The sequence below is a fragment of the Typopeltis vanoorti genome, chromosome 21 (assembly GCF_054136105.1).
Source record: "Typopeltis vanoorti isolate ZY-2024b chromosome 21, IOZ_Tvanoo_1.0, whole genome shotgun sequence".
In the NCBI taxonomy this organism is placed as follows: domain Eukaryota; kingdom Metazoa; phylum Arthropoda; class Arachnida; order Uropygi; family Thelyphonidae; genus Typopeltis; species Typopeltis vanoorti.
Genome location: NC_143569.1, coordinates 42,313,537 through 42,337,770, shown reverse-complemented (window position 1 = coordinate 42,337,770; position 24,234 = coordinate 42,313,537). Strand labels below are relative to the sequence as shown.

Sequence of the window (24,234 nt, the reverse complement as noted above, 5' to 3'; positions counted from 1 at the left end):
GTAACTTGTATCATTTCCATATGTTGGTGATGCTTTCTTGTCTCTTGACAAAAGCTATCAGCATAAGTTTGTGTAATCCTGCTTCTGCCTCTCTTGCACTTAGATGTGGTAACATTGCAACAGAACTGTTGCACATATCAGGATCAGTTTCTCTTCTTGGGCTGACTTGCACCTCTGGCAAAAATTCATGTCTCCTGGTTTCCTTTTCCACTCAAAACACTATTTACCTATACAAATGCTAGCACTATACATTGGTGTGTCTGGCAGGGGGGAGGTGATGACACTCGTTAAACCTCACCATGATACAGCAACAGATCGGTCTGAGCCACTGTGGGTAACCTGTGCTTCAGTAAATCTTTTTATCTGTTGCTGATGGTGAAGACAGTTTCACAATTTGAATGCTCGAAGATCCACTCTGTGGCTCTGCAAATACCATGAACACATGGGAATTTCAAGACTCAAAGCTATATAACTGAGAGGAGACCTCCACATAGTCTTTAAAGGAATGCAGAGAACCAACCAGGGCTTCTGACCTAATGTCCAATCCTCACCTTCTCGTGGTGCACCCTGTTAGGTATCTACCTGGATATGAACGAACAAGGATGGGCTGGCAATTTGGGATTTAGCTGACCAAATTTATTCTTATTGGCTTAAACCAAAACATAAAATGATGGTACAACATTCTTCTTCTTTCTTCTTTGAGTGCCATCTCCTATCGGAAGTCGGCGATCACCTTGGCAAATTTTGAGTGATTCTCAGCTATTCTGAGCAGTCTCTCAGAGTTCATACCAGTCCACTGTCTGATATCTGCCAACCAAGATTTTCTTCGTCTTCCTTGTCCTCTTCTTCCATTTATCTTCCCTTTTATAATCAATTGAAGTATCTTATATTTTTCATTATGAAGTAGGTGACCAAGATATGCAGTTTTCCTTCTTTTTATGGTATCTAAAAGTTCACGTGATTTCCCCATTTGTTCCAGTACTTCCTGATTGGACGTTTTTGCTGTCCATGGGATTTTTAACATTCATCTGTATAACCACATCTCAAAGGCTTCAAGTCTTTTTATTGATGTTGTCTTCAAGGTCCAAGTTTCTGCACCGTACAGCAGTACAGACTATACATAGCATTTAACCATGCGTACTCTAAGCTCAAACTGCGGTTACACAGTGTTGATTTCATCAAGAGAAAATTTTTTCTTGCCATTTCAATTCTAACTTTTATTTCCATTTCTGGATTGCAATCTTCATTTAACCAGCATCCGAGATATTTAAACTTTGCCACTCTTTCTATTTGTTTCCTATTTAAAGAAAGTGCTAAATTAAGAATTGGTTTCTTACTTATGACCATGAATTTAGTTTTGGTGATATTTATTTTTAATACCATTTTTTCACTCTGCATTTATTAGTTCCAAAAGGTTTTGAAGATCCTGAATATTGTCAGCCAGAAGAGCTGTATCATCGGCATATCGGATGTTACTGATGATTTCACCATTTACACTAATCCCTTCCTTTCTTCCTTCCAAGACTTTTTGAAATATGGCTTCTGAGTACATGTTAAAAAGAAGAGGTGACGGCACACATCCTTGCCTTACTCCTCGTTTGATGTTAATGGAGTCTGTAATAATGTCATCAACTTGAACAGAATTATTTGCTGGCTAGGGCGTCACCCAGTTAAACAAGGGCCCCATTGTTTCGCCAGGGAACCAGGGCGAACAGCGAAAAGTCAGCTACTGGAACAAATCTGAAAACATACTCCAACTCAGCATCACAAGAGTTCAAGATTGGATCTATCAACATAAGAAACCTGAAAGGCAGAGAAATGGAGCTAGCTCAGGAATTGGATAAGTACCAGATCGGCATAATAAGGGTGACTGAAACAAAAAAAAAAAGGTAAAAATTGGTGAGATCTTTCTGAGTAATAAATACAAAATGTTATATTCAGGCAATGATAATCAAGGAAAAGGAGTAGCCATAGTATCCAACACAAAATACGAGGCTAATCTTCTTGAATAGAAGGCAGTCTCAAGTAGAGTGATGTGGGCAAATATCAGAATGGGGGAACTGGACAATAAGACTTATTTGTGCCTATGGTCCCACAGAAGGTTCTATTAAGGTAGAAATGGAGGAATTTTTTGAGGCTTTAGAGCAGTGGTTCTTAACCTTTTCAAAGTTACGGAACACTTTTGATTATAAGAAAAATTTGGAGAACACCAAAAGCATTAGGATCATAAAGCTAACAATAGACATATGCACGAACTTGCATTTTATAAAAATGGAACTTATTTTAATCTGATACTTGAGCTTGTTGGCTTTTGCAGATTTCAGCAATATCAAGTCTAATATGTGATATCACTACCTTCATCTCTTTGTCTATATTAGTAAGTCTTTCACGCTTTTTAGATTTTATATGGGTTAATGTTGAGAAACCGAGCTCACACAAATATGATGTTCAAAACTAACAAAATTGTCAGTGCCCTTGTGAAGAGAGAGCTGGGTATTCGGCTCAGGCAAAAATCCAAAATTCCTCAAGACTTAAATCAGAGAATTTCATTTTTAGAGTACGATCTGTATACAAGGTAACTAATTGTTCTTCTTCTTGTAACAAAAATTCACAACTCGATATATTAACTGTGCCAAATGGAATCGTATCCAGTCATAATTGTGTGTATTGAAGGAAGGAAAGTAACTTGAAATTTTTTCTTCCAATATTGTTAAATTTTTACACATTAAAAATAGTACCTATAAACGATATTCTATCGGTTTGGAAGTCAACTGCAAAACAGTTTTCAGTTGTTAGGATCAGAGTAACCAATTACACTCAGAACTGTGTCATGTGACATCGTTCACCGCGGAACACAAGTGTTGCAGGGAACACCGGTTAAGAACCACTGCTTTACAGAAAGCAACTGACACAATGAAAAAGGAAAAGTTGGTCCTTGTTGGAGATCTAAATAGCACATTAAGAAATGATTGTCAGACATTTTGGGAAAATTTGGAGAAAAGAACAAAGTTAATAATAACGGCAAATACCTGTTGGATTTCTGCTCAAGACATGGGCTGGTTATTACTAACACAGCGTGCCAACATAAAAATGTGCACAATTCACATGGAGAGAAGAGGCAAGGAATAAGAGAAGTCTCGTTGACTATGTTATTGTTGATAATGATGTTTTCTACCTGGTGCAAGACACCAGAGTGTACAGAGGATTTGAAATTGGAAGTGATCACCATTTAGTATTGAGCAGGAAAAATTGAATTGCATATTGAAAACAAGAACATGTAAGAAAGTTTTAAAGCGAATTAAAGTTTGAGCACCTCTCAGATGTGAACTGTAGACCAAAATACACAAACATTATTCAAGAAAAAATGAAAGAGTTTGAGAACAGGAACCAAACCTAGGAGATTCTGTGGCAAGCCCTGAAAAAAACGCTGATTGATTCAGCCAGAGAGGCATGTGGTGAGGTTGTCTGTAAGCATTGAAAAATCAGAACTCCATGGTGGACACAGGGAGTTGAAAGAGGCAGTGAAGGAAAAGAAGAAAGCATATCAAAAGTTCCTGGCAAATAAGTCAGCTTTTACTCTTACAGAATACAGAGACAAATGTAAGAAAGCTAAACACTGTGTAAAACTAGCTAAACAAAAGTCATGGGAGGACTTTGGTAAGAATATAGAAAATAAATATCAAGAAGGTGGCAATGTCACCACCACCAGGATGATATACTCTTGCAAAGTGCTCACTCAGTAATTCTACTATATCAACTGATTCGGTTACCTCCCTACTATCGGCATTCTTTAAAATCATGCTGCCATATACATTTTTTCTTTTACTTACAACATATCGAAAAAACTGTTTGGGATTCTCTTTAGCCTGCATGGCTAATGTTCTTTCATAATCTGCTTTTGCTTTTCTTACCACACTTGTTACCCTTCTGGCCTGGGCTTTATACTATTCATGTGCTTGCAGGTCACCTTTCTCCTTAAATTCCACGGTTGTTTCCTTTTTTGCAGGTCAAGCTTAATGGTGTTATTCATCCATTTAACCCCTACTTCATTTATTATTCGGACTCTAGGTATACAGTCAGTCATTGCCTCCTGCAAACACTTCTTAACAACCTCCCATGAACTATCAACATCCAGCCCTTGCAGTTTTACATGGTATGGCACTGAACCAATCAAACTCTTAAGCTTGTCATACTTACCAGCCCGATAATTCCACATGTACCCTGTCTTAATTGTAAATTCCACACCTTTAGCCACCTCCCAAGTCAAGACCCTATAATCACTCTCACCAGTTGGTGGTAATGTGGTCATATTCGTTACAGTGTCAAATCCTCAAATGCAATTACTAGGTCAAGCACTCTCTGACCCCTAGTATTTTCCATTACATGCTGTCGCAGATAGTTATCCCTTAATAACCGCATAAAATCCAATTTCTTCCTCCCATGTGTCCTCTCCTCCTTCCAATCAATGCTACCATAGTTGAAATCTCCCATAATAATTACCCTCCTTCCACTCATTTCTTCTATTTGCTTATACTATCTCCACCACCTTTTCCATCACCTGGTCTATAGCAGCACGCAATTGTATATTTTGTTCTGCTAGCCTCAATCTCACGCCAAATGGCCTCATGTGCTCTTTTCTCTATCCTGCAATTCAGCTTCTTTCTCCTTGGCTGCAGCTCATCAGCTATCATCAATAATACTCCTCTCCCCATTTTATTCTCCCTGTCATTCCTGAACACACTATACCCCTCACATTCAATCCCACTAGCTAAATCATCTTCAGTCAGCCATGTTTCACTAATGCCAATAACCTGTAGTCTGGAAGTGCCAACCAAGGCCAAAAATTCTTCCTTCTGCTTCCTAATACTCCTAGCATTAGTATACATGAATTGCAGACCTCCGTTGGCCCCATTCCTACCTTGATGCCTTATACTAACTATCCCATTCTGATTTGTTGTCCTTATTCGCTCGGGCATATTATACTCATTCATACACTTAACTGCCTCCCTAAGGTCTGCATATCTACTTCCCCCACCCCTTAATAAATCTAGTTTCCCCGATTCTGCACATCCACTTCATTCAACAACACTTTTTCAAGTCTCCTTACACCGAATCCATTCAAATGCAAACCATCCATCCTATATAGATCCTTTCGCACATCGAACTCATTCCACATGTCCACAAATTCCACACCACTCATCATGCATAACCCACGCATAAAGTCATTTGCAATTATGGCCCTCCTCCTAAACTCTTCACTGTCATACCATAGCAAAAGACTAATCATCCTAACTCTCTCACTCATTTCTTTTGCTACCTCAAACAATTCATTCAGGTCCTCTATGATTTCCATTTTATCTCCTTTCAAATCATTCGTACCCGCCACAACTATCATTTCTTTCACTCTTTGCTTTTGCTCCCTAATAGACTCACGTCCTTAATGGTCGCACCAGGTTGGTACGATTTTGTCAAATTCTCTACTCTCACACCTCGTACTAACGAATCTCCATACAGCATTCGCTCCTTCATTTTGCTTATGTTCACAATCATACTCTTATTTTTCCTACCATACTTTTTTTTTTTTTTTATTGGCTGGTACACTCGGTAGGCATTTGTGCATACGCTCCAGCTGCCGCTTTGCTCTATATATCGCTCCGCTCAACAGCACGATCTCACTCATTGCATCTATTTCATCTTTTTTATTATCTGTTAAACCATTAATTTGCTCTGTATTAATACCTTCATTCACACCCTCACAGCTCTCTGGTACAACCTTGATTTCTTATCATATCACTATTTTCTACATTCTGAAATTTGACAAAAATATCACACTCACGACCTGAAACACACTTTAATTCCTCATTTTCTGCACACATTCACTCCACTATCATCATCTAACCATACTCCAGCTGCTCTCTGCAACGCATACATTTCGCACATAGTACACTGAATAATCTCCTTTACGTTATTGAAGAAAGATGGTGAACCATTATTACTAGCTGCCATTTTTCTTCTTACTGGAGCCATGTGCTATCTTATCTTATCGAATTAATAATTGAAACAACACCAAAATACATAAACAGACACACTAAGATACGAAAAGCAAACAAAACTACGTAATATTCAAGCAAAATTGTCAGTGATAACTTAAAATAACACTTATCTTATCAGGAGCTCTCAACAAACACTACACACCACGTGTCCCTCTAGCAGCCGATGAAATATACTTGAAAAACAGTTGAGAAGGATAGTGGAAGAGAAGCTTCATAAAGAACAACCTGGATTCAGGCCAAATAGAGGCTTTCAGGATCAGAATTTCACTTTACAGCAAATAGTTGAGAAATCATGGGAATATAACAAAGATTTGTATTTAAGTTTTGTAGATCTGGAAATGACATATGACAAGGTGCCAAGAGAGAAGCTATTCAAAATGCTACAGTTATGTGGTGACAATTGGGCATTATATCAAGCAATCAAGTGTTTATTTGAGTTATAAGTCAGAAGTTAGAATTGAAGGAAGTACAGGAAGATGGTTTAATGCTGAATCTGGTGTCAGACAAGGATGTACATTATCCCTTCTGTAATTCATTATCTATATGGATTACATTATGAAGGAAAGTGATATTAAACTGGATATCAAAATTGGAGATGTTAATCTCAGCTCTTTCCTTTATGCAGATGATGTTATACTTCTAAATAAATCCGTTACAAGTCTGCAAGATTCCCTGCCTAAATTGAATAACAGTTGTAATAGATATGGTCTGAAAATCAGCAAGACAAAGACGATGAAAATAGACAGAAGCATTGACAATATCAACTGCATTGTGAATGGAGAATCTATAGAACAAGTGAAACAGTTCAACTACTGAGGCACGAAATACACAACAGAATCGAAAAATCTGTTATTATAGGAAGTCAACTGAATAAATTTATGTGGAATAAGAGAGAAATTAGCCAAAACACTAAATTAGCTGTAAAAAAGAGTGTTCAAACCAAACTTATGGATCTGAAAGCTGGGTTAGAAGTAAAACAACATGATCAAAGACTCAAGACTGCAGATATGAGAGTTCTGAGAAAGATTAGGGGCATAAACAAATAGCATCAATGGCAATATCATATTAAAAACAAGGATATTATGAAAGAACTTGACATTGTCAGCATTCAAGAATGCATTAGCAGAGCTAATCTCAGGTGGCATGGTCACTTAAACAGAATGGGAGAGGAAAGATTAGCAAAAACAAGTGTTCTCTGCCAGGTTGGCAGGAAAAAGACCCAGAGGAAGACCAAGATATAGGTGGATTGATACAGTAAAAAGGGCCTTAGAAGATAGAAATATAAGATCTGATAATGTTGGAGTCTTGACAGGTAACAGACTGATTTGCAGGAAAATTGTAGATAGGAAGTTAGTAATGATGTAATTTTTTTCATGTAGTACTATCATATCCTGTACACCCCTTGAGGGTACATGGCAGGAATTTGATGATGATGATGATGTTCCTGCCTATTTTTTTTTTTTTTTTTTTTTTTTTTTTTTTTTTTTTTTTTTCATTACTGATTTTTATACCAAACTTGTTACAGCAGTTTGTTTAAAGTGCCTCCAATAAACTTACTGGATTTATTTAAGATCTATTTAAGATTAGTAAATTTAAGACATTAGAATAAACTTAAGATTTAAGATATTTAAGATTTATATAACACCTACATAAAGTAAGAAGCTGAATTGAGTATTTTCAAAATCACACGTAATGCCATCCTCTTTAATAATTTTGTTATGAATGAATAACAATAGTACACATCCTTACATATGTCAGCAAAGGTTAGTCAATTGGAAGAGCCTCTGCTACTAATGGCTCATGCAAAAAAGTTAAGCAAGTTTGAGCAGTCTTGACAGGTAACAGACTGATTTGCAGGAAAATTGTAGATAGGATTGTTGTGGATGGTGTTGCTATTCGAAACAAAAGCTTTAGATTTGTTTTCTTTCATTTTAAATAAAGATGGCCAATCGTCAGAGAAAATTGACTTTCAAGCAAGCAAAGGTTGGCTTGAAAACTTTAAGCGTCGTTTTAATTTGCACAATGTAAAGCTTCAGGGAGAAGCTGGTTCTGCAGATAAAGAAGTAGCAGAGAAATTCAAACCCCAATTTTTGAAATTCATTGAAGAGAGGGATTATGTTCCGCAACAAGTTTTCAGTGCAGATGAGACAGGCCTATTTTATAAGCGAATGGGACAACGAACCTACATCACAAAGACACAAAAGGTTGCCCCAGGTTTTAAAAGCTTTTAAGGATAGACTCACTTTGCTTTTTTGTGGAAATGCATCAGGTGACTTCAAGTGCAAGCCTCTGCTCATTTATCAATCTAAAACACCTCGTGCATTACAGAGAAAAAATTTTGAGCAATTGCCCATTGTGTGGAAGTGGAATAGAAAAGCTTGGGTAACAAAAGCCCTCTTTAATAACCGGTTTGAAAATTCATTCGTTAAAGAAGGTCAAACATTACTTAGAACAGCAAAACCTGTGCTTTAAAGTTCTCCTAATTCTCAATAATGCTCCAGGACACGATGCTGAAGCCCTCACAACATTGCATCCGAATGTAGAGGTTTTATTCCTCCCACCTAACACCACTTCCTTAATCCAACCAATGGATCAAAGGATCATAAAAACATTCAAAGCCTGTTATGTCAGGCATGTTTACACCTCTGCAAATAAAGCCCTAGACGAAGGAAAGCACAACACGCTAATGGCATTTTGGAAGTGATTCAACACAAGCCACTGCATAGAAATGATTAAACTCGAATGGGAACAAGTGAATTCATCAACATTGAATGCTTGCTGGCATCAGCTCTGGCCAGAAGTTGTCAACAATTTTAAAGGATTTCCATCTATTGAAAATGAAGCCAAAGAAATCGTACAAATTGCAAAAGCAATTGACTGCAAAGGATTTTCAGATATGGAAGAAAGAGAAGTCAAAGAATTAATCGAGAATGACGAATGAAGAATTGGATGAACTTGTAACACCAGCCGACAGTGAAAGCAGCAATAGTGAAGAAAAAGATAAAGCGCCTTTAACTTACAAGAAGTTAAACAAATTGTTAAAAAAAGGCACAGGAGCTGTCTGATTTTGCAATGGAGATTGACCCAAATGAAGAAAGAAGAGGACACTTTATGAAAGGCATTGAAAAACTGCGCTTCTTACTGCAAAACTTTTAAAGAGTTGCGTCAGTCATTGTCATCATCATCATACGTATCAAGGATTTAGGCCTAGCATGGCCTGAGAAGTCATCGTTGAATCTTTTAAGAGGACGTCCTGGTTTTCTTTTCCCTAATGGCTTGTACTTTAAGGCTTGTTTTTTGGTAATCTTTCTGTTTTCATTCTTTGAACGTGTTCCATCCATTTATATTTATGTTTTTTAATTTTTTCTATTACTGGTTCTTGGTTTAATTCTTTCATAATATCTTCGTTTCTTTTGTGATCAAATAGGGTATACTTTGCAGTTTTTCTCATAAACTTCATTTCTGCTGTTGTTAATCTTTGTTTGTCTTTTTGTTTTATTGTCCAGATTTCGCTTCATACATTAAGACTGGTAGGGCTAATGTATTGTATACTTTTAGTCTGGTTTGTTTTTGAACTAGGTTTGGTTTAAATATAGAGTTAATTACACCTGTTATTTTTAAATATTTTGCAATTTTTACATTTATATCTTTTTCATTTTCATATGTGATCATACATCCTAGGTAGTTAAATGAATTCGCCTGTTCTAAGATCTTGTTATCTATTACTATTTTAGTTGTTGCTGGATCTTGTCCTTTAAAGGCCATAGTTTTTGATTTTTCCGTTGATATTATCGTACCATAATCTTTGGATATCTCATTTAGATTTAAAATAGCTTTCTGTAAGTTATCTTCAGAATTTGTAATTATTATTTGGTCGTTGGCAAAGAGGAGAGTGTTTAAGTTAACTGTAGGTGAAAGTTTAATTCCTTGATGTAAATTTTTACTCCATTTTATTATTATTTCGTTTAAGTAGATATTAAAAAGAGTTGCTGAGAGGGGACATCCCTGTCAGACCCCTTGGTTTATCTCTCATGTATATGATAGCTCGTGATTTAATCTTATTTGTATTTGATTATTTTCATATATACTTATGATAGCTTTTAGGATATTATTTGGTATTTGTCTTTCTTTTAATATGTTAAATAATATGTTTCTTTTAACTTTGTGAAATGCTTTTTCAAAGTCAATAAATGCAATATTGTCTCAACCAAAAATCACTAGCTTTTTAAAAAAATAATTGTATCATGTACCTACTTATTAAGCAGTAATAAAAATCCTTTCAATTAACATTTGTTTCATTTTTCCCTTTTAATTACAACAATATTTAGGTTAGTTTAAATTATACGTACATACTTTCTTAATTTGAACTATACCTAACACATTTTTTTCCTTAGAAAGTTAACTTTGCAGAACGCGATTTTGCTGTGCACGCAATGTATTAACCCCTGCGTTCGACAGGGGTTTACTTTATCTCTCTCTCTCTCTCTGTATGCTCTCGCTTGTGTTCATTTTTCATACTTACCAAAGTTGACCTGTCTTTGATCATGACATTTATGCTCCAAGCATGTTGTTAGCATAGCATTGACAAATCAGATTGATTTAATGGCAATTCTACAGGAAATTGAGTCCGTAGAATACACAATCTGAAAAATATAAAATTTCGTCAATATGTGAACCTTACCTATCCTGTTCGCTCCCTGCGGAGTATATGGCCTCAACCATTGACTTCCATCTGACTCTATTCAATGCTTCTTTTTTTATCTCTTTCCAGGAACGTTCCAGCCATCTTGCTTCTATTTCTAGCTCTCTTCTCCATGTTATCCTGGGTCTGCTTCTTTTCCTCTTGCCTTGGGGATTCCATTCTAGTGCAATTTTTGCTATTTCTTTATCTGGGTTCCTGATCGTGTGACTTATCCAGTTCCATTTTCTTTTAGTGATTTCATTTCTGATGCTGGTTTGACCTGTTCTCTCCCAAAGTTCTATGTTTGTTATTTTATTTGGCTATATTCCTAGTATCTTCCTCAAGTATTTGTTTATGTAGACCTGTATTTTATTTAAGTTTTCTTTTGTTAGTGACCATATAGTATAGTAAAACTGGTTTAACATTAGTGTTGAAGAGTCTAATTTTGGTTTTTAATTTTATTTCTTTGGACCCCCAAATTTTCTTCATCATATTGAATGCAATCTGTGCTTTCTGGATTCTATTTTGTATGTCCTGTTTGGTTCCTCCTTGTGTGCTGACCACTGATCCCAGGTAGATAAAGTTATCTACCTGTTCCAGTGTTTTCCCTACTATTTCAAAGACTTATTCTTGTTTGGGGTTTATCTTCATTACTTTGGTCTTGTTATGATTTATTTTCAATCCACATTTATTTGCTTCCTGGTCTAAATTATCTATTTTCTTTTGGAGGTGTTGATGTTTTTGTGCCAAAAGGCATATATCGTCTGCAAAATCCAGTCACTGATTTTATTTGACCATCCCCATTGAATTCCAATTCTTTCTTCAGATGTTTTCCTCATCACCCAGTCAATGACAATCAGAAAGATGATCGGGGAGAGTGTACATCCTTGTCTTACTCCTGTGTTTGTTGCAAATGGTTCTGATAGTTTGCCATTATTTATTATTTGGATTTTGGATTTTTCATGAGTTTTCTTTTGTTATATTTATGATTTTCTGAGGAATTCTGTAGTGCTTCATTAACTTCCATATAGTCTTTCTGTCTATGCTATCAAATGCACATTCGAAGTCGATTAATCCCAAATATAGGCTACTTTGCCACTCTATTGACTGTTCAACAATTATTCTTAATGTTATTATCTGATCAATACAAGATCTGTTTGGCCTGAATCCAGCCTGTTCTTTCCTCAGTTTAGTTTTAATACTTTACTTACAACATTTAGAAGTGAAATCCCTCTCCAATTTTTACAAAGTGTTATATCTCCCTTTTTTGGCAGTTTAACCAGGAGTCCTGTATTCCAGTCTTCTGGCCATTCCTCCTTCCCATATTTGATTAAATAGCAGGTGTAGCATTTCAACAGTAGTGTTTATATCTGCGTTAAGTAGTTCGGCCTGTATATTGTCACTCCCAGCTGCTTTATTGTTTTTTGTTTTCTTTACTGCATGAGTTATTTCTAGTTTTGTTATAGTTCCTGTATTTATTTTAAGTGCTTCTGGTATTTCTTGTTCTAGGTTTTCTATTTCTCCATTTTAAATTTCTTGGAAATGTTCTACCTATCTTTTTTCTATGTCTGCTTCATTTGTGAGTAACTTTCCTTGTTTATTTTTAACAGGCCCTTCTCTTTTAAAACTCTTCCCAACTAGCTTCCTTGTTATCTCAAAGAACTTCTTTGGGTCAAATTTACTTGCTGCTTCTTTAGCCTCTTTACACATTTCCTCCAGGTCAACTCTTTTTATCTTTCCTTACACTTTTTTTTTACCTGTCTGTTTTTAAGCCTGTATCTTTCATTTATCCTATTTCTTTTGTTTCTTCTTACTTTGCAGAAGTGTATTCCATAAAGCTTTCTTTTCTTCACATAATTTGATGGTTTCTTCAGAGATCCATTGTTTGTGATTCCTACTCTGCCTTCCCAGAACTTCTTTGGCAGTACTATTAAATATATTCTTTATTTTTTCCCCAGTTCTCTTCAATGTCTATTTCCTTATGTTGTTCTACAAGGCTTCCATATTTATTCCTTAATGTTACTTTATATTTGTCTTTTGTATCCTTGTTTTTCAATTTGGATATATTGTATTTAATTCTTTGGTTCTTGCCTTTAAATATTTTTCTTAGTTTCATTTTTATTTTTGCAATCAATAATAAGTGGTCTGTAAAGGCATCTGTACCTCTCCAAACTCTTACATCCATCAAAGAGGTTCTCCAAGGTCTGTTTATTAAAATATGGTCTATTTGGTTTTTGGATTTCTTATCAGGTGATATCCAAGTCTGTTTATGGATGTCTTATGTTTAAATAAGGTTCCTCTTATGATCATTTCATTGAAAGTGCAAAAGTCTTTTAGGATTTTCCCATTTTCCTTACAGTTTCCTAAACCTTCTTTTCCCATTATTTGTTCATGCTCACATTACTATTTCCTACTTTTGACTTCATCTACTTCTTTTTGCAGCAGGTCATAGAAGTCTTCTTTCTCTTCTGTTTTTGCATTGTTTGTTTTTCCATATATGTTTATTATAGTCACATTTCTGTATTTAGTTTTAAATCTAGCTTTGATTCTTTCATAAACTGCACTAACTTTCCATTCAGTTAGTGCTCTTCTAGTATCTGTTGTTAGCATGAAAGCTACATCTTTGCTATGTGTGTCATCTTCATTCTAGTTTCCAGAATATAAAATGTATTTGTTTGTTGTTAGTTTGATTTCTCTGCTACCATTCCATCTTGTCTCGTTTAGATCTAGTATTTCTATTTTGTATCTTTCCATTTCTCTGGTTAGTAAGTTTGCTTTTCCACTTTCGTACAAAGTCCTAATATTCCAGCATCCAATTTTGGTTAAAAGTTTTGGGCTAAAGAGGTTTTTTCTTGGAGTTTTCCACCTGTCAGCTTCCCCAATGGGGCTTTCACTGGCTTGCTTCATTTTCCCCAGTACTTCTCTCTCTTGGTTTTGTGTCGGTTTTTCAACAATGGTTGAGGTTTCTGTAGCAATATGTTTTTTCCATATTATGGTTGCTAGCCACAAGTACAACTCTCCTCCTTTCTCATCCAGGCTTGGGACCATTTGATAATTGACCATTTGATGCTCCTTATATTCTAACATTCCAATTTTAAAATCTTCTAACATTGCTAATAAATTTAAAGAAAAGCATTGCAAAAATTTAGAAGAGTTCTCTTATCATTCAGCTACATTATATATTATTATTATTACGTGACACCTCCAGCGAGTCCAAAGAGTCGAGGGAGGGCATCCTTGTGTGTGTATATGTGTATATATATATATATATATATTCATTTTAATTTTGCATAATTATAATAATTTAGACATCTTTTTCCATCAGAACTAAAACATGAAGAAAATGAAGGTTTTTAGTAATTCTTTGACTTATTTTAGAAACCTGTAAATATATCTGAATGAATCAGATATGTTTATATCCTCATCAGCATCTCTTCATATTAATATGTGCTCTTATTTTTACAGATAGTAGTGTACTGTTTATGATGATGAATACAAGCAGTTTTTTCTTGAGACATAATCAGGATTCTGGCCAAGCATTTGGCATGAATAATGGTTCCCGAGGAAGGCAAGTTTGTTCCTTTGATTTTAAATACCTGCCCTATCTCATTGACTGTTTATTTTGTAAATTTTTTTCATAAATTGAAACAGGTGTTTGACCCCCCTCCCATTCCCAAGAATGCATTTTTCAAGACAGTAGTCTTTCATTTAAGATAAAAGGTCAACATTTTTAAATCACTCATGACTGCCATTTGTTCAAAATTGCTGGGCATTTTTGAGTTGTCAGGAATGGATCAGGAAAAACTAGTAGTAGTTCATGGCATACACGTACAAGGTGTTTATAAAGTTCTGATGCATTTTTAGTAACGTCTATATAAGACTTATTTGCAAAAGGCAAAAGAGAAAGAATATTGATTTAAATAAAATTGTTGATTATTCATTTGTTCTAATTCCTTTTATTTTCCAGTTAAATGAACCTTGCTCTAAGAATGGCTTTTGCTGAAGAAATGCTCAATGTTCACTGGCTAGAAGTTTCTATCAACTATCAGAAGAAATTTTAGGCCTCACTAGGCAGGAAGCTCACAAATTCATTGCCAAACAGATAATAAGCCACAAATTGAAAGACTGGGGATAAATGTTGAGACACTCATATTGTCTAAAGAGCAAGCTTTTACAAGCAGTCCACAAAAATCACCAAAGCGAAGTTCATTAGATCTAAGTATTTCTAGGGTAACTGTTCACAGAATTCTTGAAACAAAATTGTATCAGCAAGCATAGATATTCAAATCCACCAAATGATAGAAGGCACGTTAGCTTTCTACAGTCATTTTAATCTTAAAGTTGAAAATGACTCCTCATTTGTTGACAGTTTATTTGGTGATGAAGCAGTATTGTATTTCACATCACTGGTAAGGTAAACCACACCACCGTCATCATCAATTTCCTGATATGTACCCTCAAAGGTGTTCAGGCTACTATGACAGCACTACATGATTAATTTACATTATTATTAACCTCCTATCCACAAAATCCTTCCAAATCAGTCTATTACTTAGCATTCCAGTATTGTCATATTTAACATTTTGCACTTCTGACTGAATCAATTCATTGTGATCTTAGAGCTGTCTTCCTCTGGGTCTCTTTCCTCAACCATTCTAATATGATTCTGTCATTGGTTCACTCTAATTTTTTCTCAGAATCCTCACATCTGTGGTATCTAGTCTTTGATCAAGTGCTTTATTTCTAGCCAAACTCTCAGATCCATAATTTAAAATTGGTTTGAAAGCTGTCTTGTATACTGCTATTTTGGTGTTTTCTAATTTCTCTCTTATTCCATATAAATTTATTCAGCTGGCTACTGACCATTCCAGCTTTGCTTATTCTGTTATGTCTTTCCAGATTTAACATGCCAAATTTGTTACACATTTCGCATGTTAAATCAGCTGTTATTCAATTTAATTCAAGAATCCTGGAGACTTGTACTAGATGTATTTAGAAGAACATCATTTGCATAAAGCAAAGAGCTAAGTTTGACATCTCCAATTCTAATATAAGGCCTAATGTCACTTTCTTTCATAATGTGCATCCTTGTCTTACCTCTGATTTTACATCAAACCATCTTCTTGTATTTCCTTCAATTCTAATTGCTGACTTACAACTTAAATATACACTATATATTACTTGGCAGAATACTCCATTTACCTCCTATAATTGTAGTGTTTTGAAAGTTTTTCTCTGGGCAACTCATATGCGTTTTCCAGATATACAAAATTTAAGTACAGATCCTTGTCATATTCCTGTGATTTCTCAACTATTTGTTGTAAAGTGAAAATCTCTTCTTGACAATCTCTATTTGACCTTGTCCCAGCTTGTTCTTCTCCAAGTTTCTCTTCCACAATCTTTCTTGACCTCTTTTCAAATAAGCCTACATAAATCATACTTGGAACACTTAGAGAGATTCTTGTGGAATTGACCTTCTGGCCAGGCCCTCTGAATTATGCAATGTAGCTACTGCAAAACTTTTATACTTCCATACTTAAGCATTTCTGGTCAAATATCATCTACTCTAACTGCCTTTCTGCATTTCAAGTTTTTGATGGTTAACTTTTTCTACCTCAAGTATTGATATGTACTCCTCTTTGCATTCTTCTTGAAAATGTTCTAGTGACAGAACCATTTGTTTAACAGTTTTTCAAAGTAATTATTCAAACATCTAGGATATGGATATCCTTATCTTCACTTTTTTATGTCACCATTATCATCTTTGATTCCTTTTACAGTACTCTTTCCTCCATTTCTAAGCTTTTTCAATAGCCTCCAGAACATTTTACCACCTTCCTGATGTTTAATTTTTATATTCTTACCAGTCTTTCCATGACTTTTGTTTAGCTTAGCTCTCTGTATTCTTTTAGGACATTGCCAGCTTATTTGCTAGGAACTTTTGTTTACTTTCTTCTTTTCCAGAACTGCTTCTTTAACTTTTTGTGTCCATCTTGGGCTTCTTATTTTTTTGTGCTTACAGACAACTTCATTGCATACTTCCCTAACTGAATCAGTGTCTTCAGAGTTTGCCACAAAGACTCCAAGGTCTGGTTCTTGTTTTCAAACTACTTCAAATTTTATTCAATGTTTCTATAGTTGAGTCTACAGTTTACTTGTAAAAGGTGCTCAAGTTTAATTCTTTTAAAAACTTTCTTATATACTATTCTTTTTTCAATGTAATATTCTATTTTTATCTTGCTTAGCACCAAGTAATGGTCACTTACAATTTCATATCCTCTGTACACTCTTGTATCTTGAGCCAGCATAAAGATGTCACTATCAACAGTGGTGTACTCAATGAAGTTTTTTTTTTATTTCTTATGTCTTCTCTCTTCTTCTTCTTCTTCTCTTCTCATTAACTTGTACACATCTTTATGTTGAACACTGTGTTAATGACTAGCCCGTGACTGAGCAGAAATTCAGCAGATACTTTTCATTATTATTAGCTTTGCCCTTTTCTCCAAAGTTTCCCAAAATGTTCCATTCCATTTTCTTTGTCATCCTTAGGAGAACCTTCTGTCATTTCATAAGCACAATAAGTTTCATTGTCCTTTTCCCCATTTTGAAGTGTGACCACATCACTTTACTTGAAGCTGCCTTCCAATCAAGAATTTTATCTTCGTGTTTGGTGTTGAATGCTATTGCTACCCCTTCCTTTCCTTGATCATTATTTCCTGAGTATAATATCCTCTACTTATTATTTAGTAACATCTCACCTGTTTTTGTCTTCTTTATCTCAGTAATACCAATTATGTCCATGTGATACTTTTCCAGTGCTGCAAGTGCGATTTCCTTTTCATTAATACTCCTCATATTGATTGTTCCTTCAGTTCTGATTTTTCTTTTTCTTCTAGATGTTGAGTTGGAGCTTGTAGCCAACTTTTCCCTGTTCACCCTGGTTCCCTAACGAAAGCAGCAGGGGCTTTGTTTAACTGGACGATGCTTCAGCTGGCATTAAATCCCCTATTATACCATCGTATGCATTTGTGGTTTAAGCCAATGGAGAATACAATCGGTCAGCTAAATCCTAAGTTGCCAGCCCATTCTCATTCGTTTGTTCATTCAGTACCTAGTAGATATCTATTAACAGGGTGAGGATTGGACATTAGGTCAGAAGCCCCAGTCAGTTCTCTGCATTCCTGAAAGGCAACGTGGACGTCTCTTCCCAGTTATTTAGCATTGACCCTTAAGCCACTCCATAATTGTTGTATTTGGGGGAGAGAGAAACCTTAAGAAGTTTGGGAACATGAAAGAGGTTTTCCTAAGTCTGGTTGCTCAAGAAGCTTCTGCATGATTGGTCCATTTCTTTTTTGAAATGGACCAATGCAACTAAATGTTAATGCAATTTGAAAGAATTATTGTGAATGATGAGGCCTATTTGAACACAGTATTACTCCAGCTGCTTTTCCAAACTTCACGCTTTTGATGGCCTTATATCTGCTCCTGATTGAATTCCTTATAAGTATCTACAACTGTGCTTTCACTGCTTGATTTATTTTGCAATCTTTCAAGGTGATTACTCCCAATATTTTTAGTTTTTTCATGTCACCTTTATAACCTTTGAATACTAAAGATATTGGAGTAATCACTTTGAATATCTTAGAAATGGAAAAGTACTCTTCTTCATTTCTAATCTTTTTCAGTGGCTTCCTGAAGAAACCTGATATCAAAATTGGATATGTTAATCTTATTAATTACTTTATGCAGTTGATGTTATACTCCTAAATGAATTCAGAACAAGTCTGCAGGGTTCCTTGACCAAATTGAATAACTGCTGTAATAAATTTGGTGAATATGAGCATTAAAAAGACAGGCAAAAACATTGAAAATATCAACTGCATCCTGAATGGAGAACCTATAGAACAAATAAAACATTTCACCTAATTATGCATGATTTTTAGTAAAGATGATAAATTTAGAAATAGACAGCAGAATTAGCAAAGCTGGTATAGTAGGAAGTCAGCTGAATAAATTTAAATGGAATGAGAGAGATTAGTCGAAACACTAAACTGTCTTGTATACGAGACAGTGTTCAGGCCATTTTAACTTATGGATCTGAGAGCTGGATTAGAAATAAAACTCTTAATCAAAGACTGGAGGCCACAGATATGAGTCGTAAGAAAGATTAGGAGACTGAACAGGTGGCAGTATCATTAATGATAAGGATATTAGGAAAGAACTTGACATTGTTAGCATTCAGGAATGTGTTAACAGAGCCAATCTCAGGTGATATGACCAGCTTTGCTAATTTTGCTGTCTATTTCTAAATTTATCATCTATACTAAAAGTCATGCATAATTCTCCCAAATTGCCTCCCCCCCCACACACACACTCAGTAGTTTTTCGACATCGCAGAAAGAGAAAAAGCCGCAACACCCAGAAAAAGGTATGTGTAAATTTCTATTTCTTATGCTACATATACTTTTTGGCAAATTTACACCTACAATGCCCTAAGAATCCATGTGTAAATAGCCAATGACATTTAAACAGGGGCATTCTTAAACTGAAGCAGGCTAAATAGCCGTAATGATAATAGTTTATTAAGAGGAGTAACATGGGAGTTTTCCCAGAAATAATATGCATAATCACTGTGTGTTCCTCTGGCTGAATTGACCAATATATTCCTGAGGGTTTTCCACTCTAACATGTGGTTCTTGTTCTCAAAGACTCATTTTTTCATCATCATCAAATTCCTGATATTACTCTCGAGGGAGTGTACAGAATATGATAGCACTACATTAAAAACTTACATCATTACTAACTTCCTATCTACAATTTTCCTCCAAATCAGTCTGTTACTTGTCAAGACTCCAACATTATCAGATCTTATATTTCTATTGTCTAAGGCACTTTGTACCGTATCAATCCACCTATATCTTGGTCTTCCTCTGGGTTGTTTTGCTGCCAACCTGGCAGAGAACACTTGTTTTTCTAATCTTTCCTATTCTTTTTAAGTGACCATACCACCTGAGATTATCTCTGCTAACGCATTCCTGGATGCTGACAATGTCAAGTTCTTTCCTAATATCCTTGTTTTTAATATCATATTGCCATTTGTGGTCTCTAGTCTTTGGTCAAGTGTTTTATTTCTAACCAGCTCTCAGATCCATAAGTAAAAATTGGTTTGAACACTGTCTTGTATATAGCTACTTTAGTGTTTGGATTAATTTCTCTCTTATGCCATATAAATTTATTCATTTGACTTCTTACCATACCAGCTTTATTGATTCTGTTGTCTATTTCCATGTTTAATTTACCATCTTCACTGAAAATTGTGCTTAAGTAGCTAAAATGTTTTACTTGTTCTGTAGTTTCTCTATTCACAATGAAGTTGAAATTTTCAATGTTGCTTTTTTTTTTCAGTTGTCTTTGTCTTGTTATTGCTGACTTTCATACCAAATCTATTTCAATAGTTATTCAATTTAATCAGAGAATCTTGCAGACTTGTACTGGATTTATTTAGAAGTATAACATCATCTGCATAAAGTAAAGAGATGAGATTAACATCTCCAATTTTCATATCAGGTTTAATACCACTTTCCTTCATAATGTGATCCATATAGATAATAAATAACAGAGGGGATAATGTACATCCTTATCTGACACCAGATTTAATATGAAACCATCTTCCTGTACTTCCTTCAATTCTAACTGCTGACTTACAACTCAAATAAAGACTAAGTATTGCTTGATATAATGCTCCATTAACACCATACAACTGCAACATTTTGAATAGTTTTTCTCTTGGCACCTCGTCACATGCCTTTTCCAGATCTACCAAACTTAAATACACATCTTATTGTACATTAGTTATATTCCCATGATTTCTCAGCTATTTGTCGTAAAGTGAAAATCGGATCCTAACAGCCTCTATTTGGCCTGAATCCAACTTGTTCTTCACCAAGCTTCCCTTCCACAATCCTAAACTTTTTCTTGCATAAATTTTACCAGAAACACTGAGTAGGGAAATGGCTCTGTAAATCTCACATTGTTTTATTTCTGTTTTTATATATGGGTACTATGAGATATGAGATCTCTACTCCAATCATCTGGAATTCGTTCCTCTGTCCAGGCCTTCTGAACTATGCAGTGCAGCCACTGTAAGACTTTTATACCTCCATTCTTCAGCATATCTGGTCGAATATCATCTACTCCTGCTGCCTTCCCACATTTCAGGCTTTTAATGGTTTTTTCTACTTCAAGTATGGATATGTATTCCTGACTGTATGCCTGTTCAGTGTTTTTTACCACTGTGCTTGGCTCTGCTTGTTTCATTTAGCAATTTTTCAAAGTAATTACTCCAATTTTCAAGGATATCCTTTTCTCTGTTTTAATGTCACCTTTATCATTCCTAATTCCTTTTACAACTCTTTCCTCCATTTCTGAGCTTTTTCAACAGCCTCCAGCATATTTTGCCACCTTCTTGATATTTATTTTCTATTTTCTTACCAAAGTCTTCCTATGACTTTTATTTAGCTAGTATTACACAATGTATAGCTTTCTTTTATTTATCTCTGTATTCTCTAAGAGCACAAGCTGACTTATTTGCCAGGAACTTTTGATATGCTCTCTTCTTTTCCTTCACTGCCTCTTTAACTTCCTGTGTCCACCATGGAGTTCTAATTTTTCTATCCTTGCAGACAACTTCACTACATGCCTCTCTAGCTGAATCAATCAGGGTTTTCTTCAAGGCTTGCCACTGAATCTCCAAGGTTTGGTTCCTGTTCTCAAACTCTTTCATTTTTTCTTCTATAATCTGTGTATTTTAGTTTACAGTTCACATCTGAGAGATGCTCAACTTTTATTCGCTTTAAAACTTTCTTACATGTTCTTCTCAATATAAAATTCAGTTTTCTCCTACGCAAGACTAAATGGTGATCACTTCCAATTTCAAATCCTCTGTGCATTCTAGTGTTCTGTGTCAGAGAGAAAACATCACTATCAACAATAACATAGTTAGTGAGACTTTTTATTACTTGTCTCTTCTCTCCATGTGAATTTGTGCACATTTTTATTGGAACATTGTGTTAATAATAACCAGTCCATGTCCTGAGCAGCAATTCATGAAGTATTTGCCATTATTATTGGCTTTGCTTTTTTCTCCAAATTATCTCAAAATATTTTTGTATGTCTGACAATCATTTCCTAATGTGCTATTGAGATCCTCATCAAGGATCAACTTTTCCTTTTCATTGTGTTAGTTGCTTTCTCTAAAACCTCAAATTCCTCCACTTCTACCTTAGTAGCTTCTGTGGTAATATAGGCACAAAGGTCTCATTTTTCAGTTCACCATTTTGATATTTGCCCACATCCCTCTACTTTATATTGCTTGCCATTCAAGAAGATTAGCCTTGTATTTTGTGTTTAGTACTACAGCAACACCTTCTTTTTCCTGTTTGTCATTGCTTGAATATTAACATTTTGTATTAATATTGTATGTATGTATTTTGTATTATAGACAAAAATTTCATCATATTTTGTCTTTTTTTGTTTCAATCACCCTCTTATATCTATCTGGTACTTATATAATTCCTCAGCTAGCTCCATTTCTTTGCCATTCAGATGTTGACAATACTGATCTTGAAGTCTGGTGATATTGAGTTGGAGGGTGTTTCAGAATTTGTTCCAGTAGCTGACTTTTTGCTGTTCGCCCTGGTTCCCTGGCCAAAACATCAGGAGCCCTGGTGAACCTGGCGACGCCCCAGCTGGCATTAAATTTTGTCATGTTGTACCTTCATTTTATATTTTGGTTTAACCATTAAGAATATAATTTAATCAGCTAAATCCCAAATTGCCAGCCCATCCTCATTCGTTCAGTATCCAGGCAGATTCCTAACAGGGTACACCAGGAGAAGGTGAGGATTGGGCATTAAGTCAGAAGCCTTGGTCAGTTCTCTGCATTCCTTTAAAGACTATGTGGAGGTCTCCTCTCAGTTTTACAGCTTTGAACCTTAAGCACTCATTTTTTCTCAAATTGTAATTGTGTATGAATCTACAATTCACTTCTGATGAAAGCTTCTCAACTTTTTTTTTTTTTTTTTTTTTTTTTTTTTTTTTTTTTTTTTTTTAGTTCCTATGCTCAGGGTAGAATGAGACACTGAATACTACTATTGCATTTGTATAAGCATCTCGAATGACTTTTTTTTTTTTTTTGGATAAGACTAAATTAAAAGTAGTTTAATGTAGCTTATTAACATTTTGAGTAATAGACCTACTGGGACTTAAAGAACCCTGTGTCCTGACCATTTTTAGCTAATCAGCTAACTCCTTTTTTCTCATATATAGGGAGTAGGCGAGGCTTTTAGCCCTATCTAACTTTTGGAGACTGTGTGGGCAGTTCACTCTCCACTTGTAGCTAATCAGAGATTAGCTATCACTAATTAAGTGGCACGCAGTGAAGAGAGACGGCTCAGCAAGTGCCGCCATCTCGTGGTCCCTAACACAATATATTTAATGTTTGAAAATAGTGTGGATTCTACAGTCAATTTTCTTGAGTTTACAGGACGAAAAACCCGAGTTTTTCATCCTGTAAACCCGAGGGAGGGAAAACCTGCTTGCCCATGCCAGAGATAGACTAACTCGGGAAGCGGTCAAAAAAAGGCTTAGAAAAAGTTCCTCTAGTTGCCGACTAGTTTCGAAACAAAGAAGTCTTCTTTCGTGCAGTCAAGCGCCTTGTGTGCAAACGCCACATCCACTGAGTTACACACGGTCTTACCATTTTTAGCTCTATTTTAGTGTTCAAAATTCAACAAATTCATTCAAAATATTGCTTAGATGTTACATAAATAATGAAAATTATAAATAAAATTTATATGTGTTATTATTATCATCATCATCATCATCAAATTCCTGCCATGTACCCTCAAGGGGGTGTACCGGATATGACAGTACTACATGAAAAATTTACATCATTACTAACTTCATATCTACAATTTTCCTCCAAATCAGTCTGTTACTTGTCAAGACTAACATTATCAGATCTTATATTTCTATCGTCTAAGGCACTTTGTCCCATATCAATCCACCTATATCTTGGTCTTCCTCTGGGTTGTTTTGCTGCCAACCTGGCAGAGAACACTTGTTTTGCTAATCTTTCCTATTCTTTTTAAGTGACCATACCACCTGTGATTAGCTCTGCTAACGCATTCCTGGATACTGACAATGTCAAGTTCTTTCCTAATATCCTCATTTTTAATATGATATTGCCATTGATGCCATCTGTTCACGCCTCTAATTTTTCTCAGGACTCTCACATCTGCGGTCTCTAGTCTTTGGTCAAGTGTTTTACTTCTGACCTAGCTTTCAGATCCATAAGATAAAACTGGTTTGAACACTGGCTTGTATACAGCTAATTTAGTGTTCCGACTAATTTCTCTCTTATTCCATATGAATTTATTCAATTGATTTCCCACCATACCAGCTTTGCTGATTCTGTTGTCTATTTCTATATTTAATTTA

The 24,234-nt window shown here is 35.3% G+C and overlaps 1 protein-coding gene across 2 annotated transcripts in view; it reads left to right on the top strand.

Annotated features, from left to right (window-relative positions):
• Window positions 1–24,234, top strand: part of LOC150094785 (uncharacterized) — a 173,264-nt gene that overhangs the window by 3,502 nt on the left and 145,528 nt on the right. For both annotated transcript variants that reach the window (XM_090411525.1, XM_090411524.1), the window contains exon 2: window positions 14,200–14,302. In XM_090411525.1, the coding sequence (XP_090267651.1) occupies window positions 14,217–14,302 (86 nt within the window). In that variant the 5' untranslated portion in view covers window positions 14,200–14,216. The remainder of the gene's footprint in view (window positions 1–14,199; window positions 14,303–24,234) is intronic.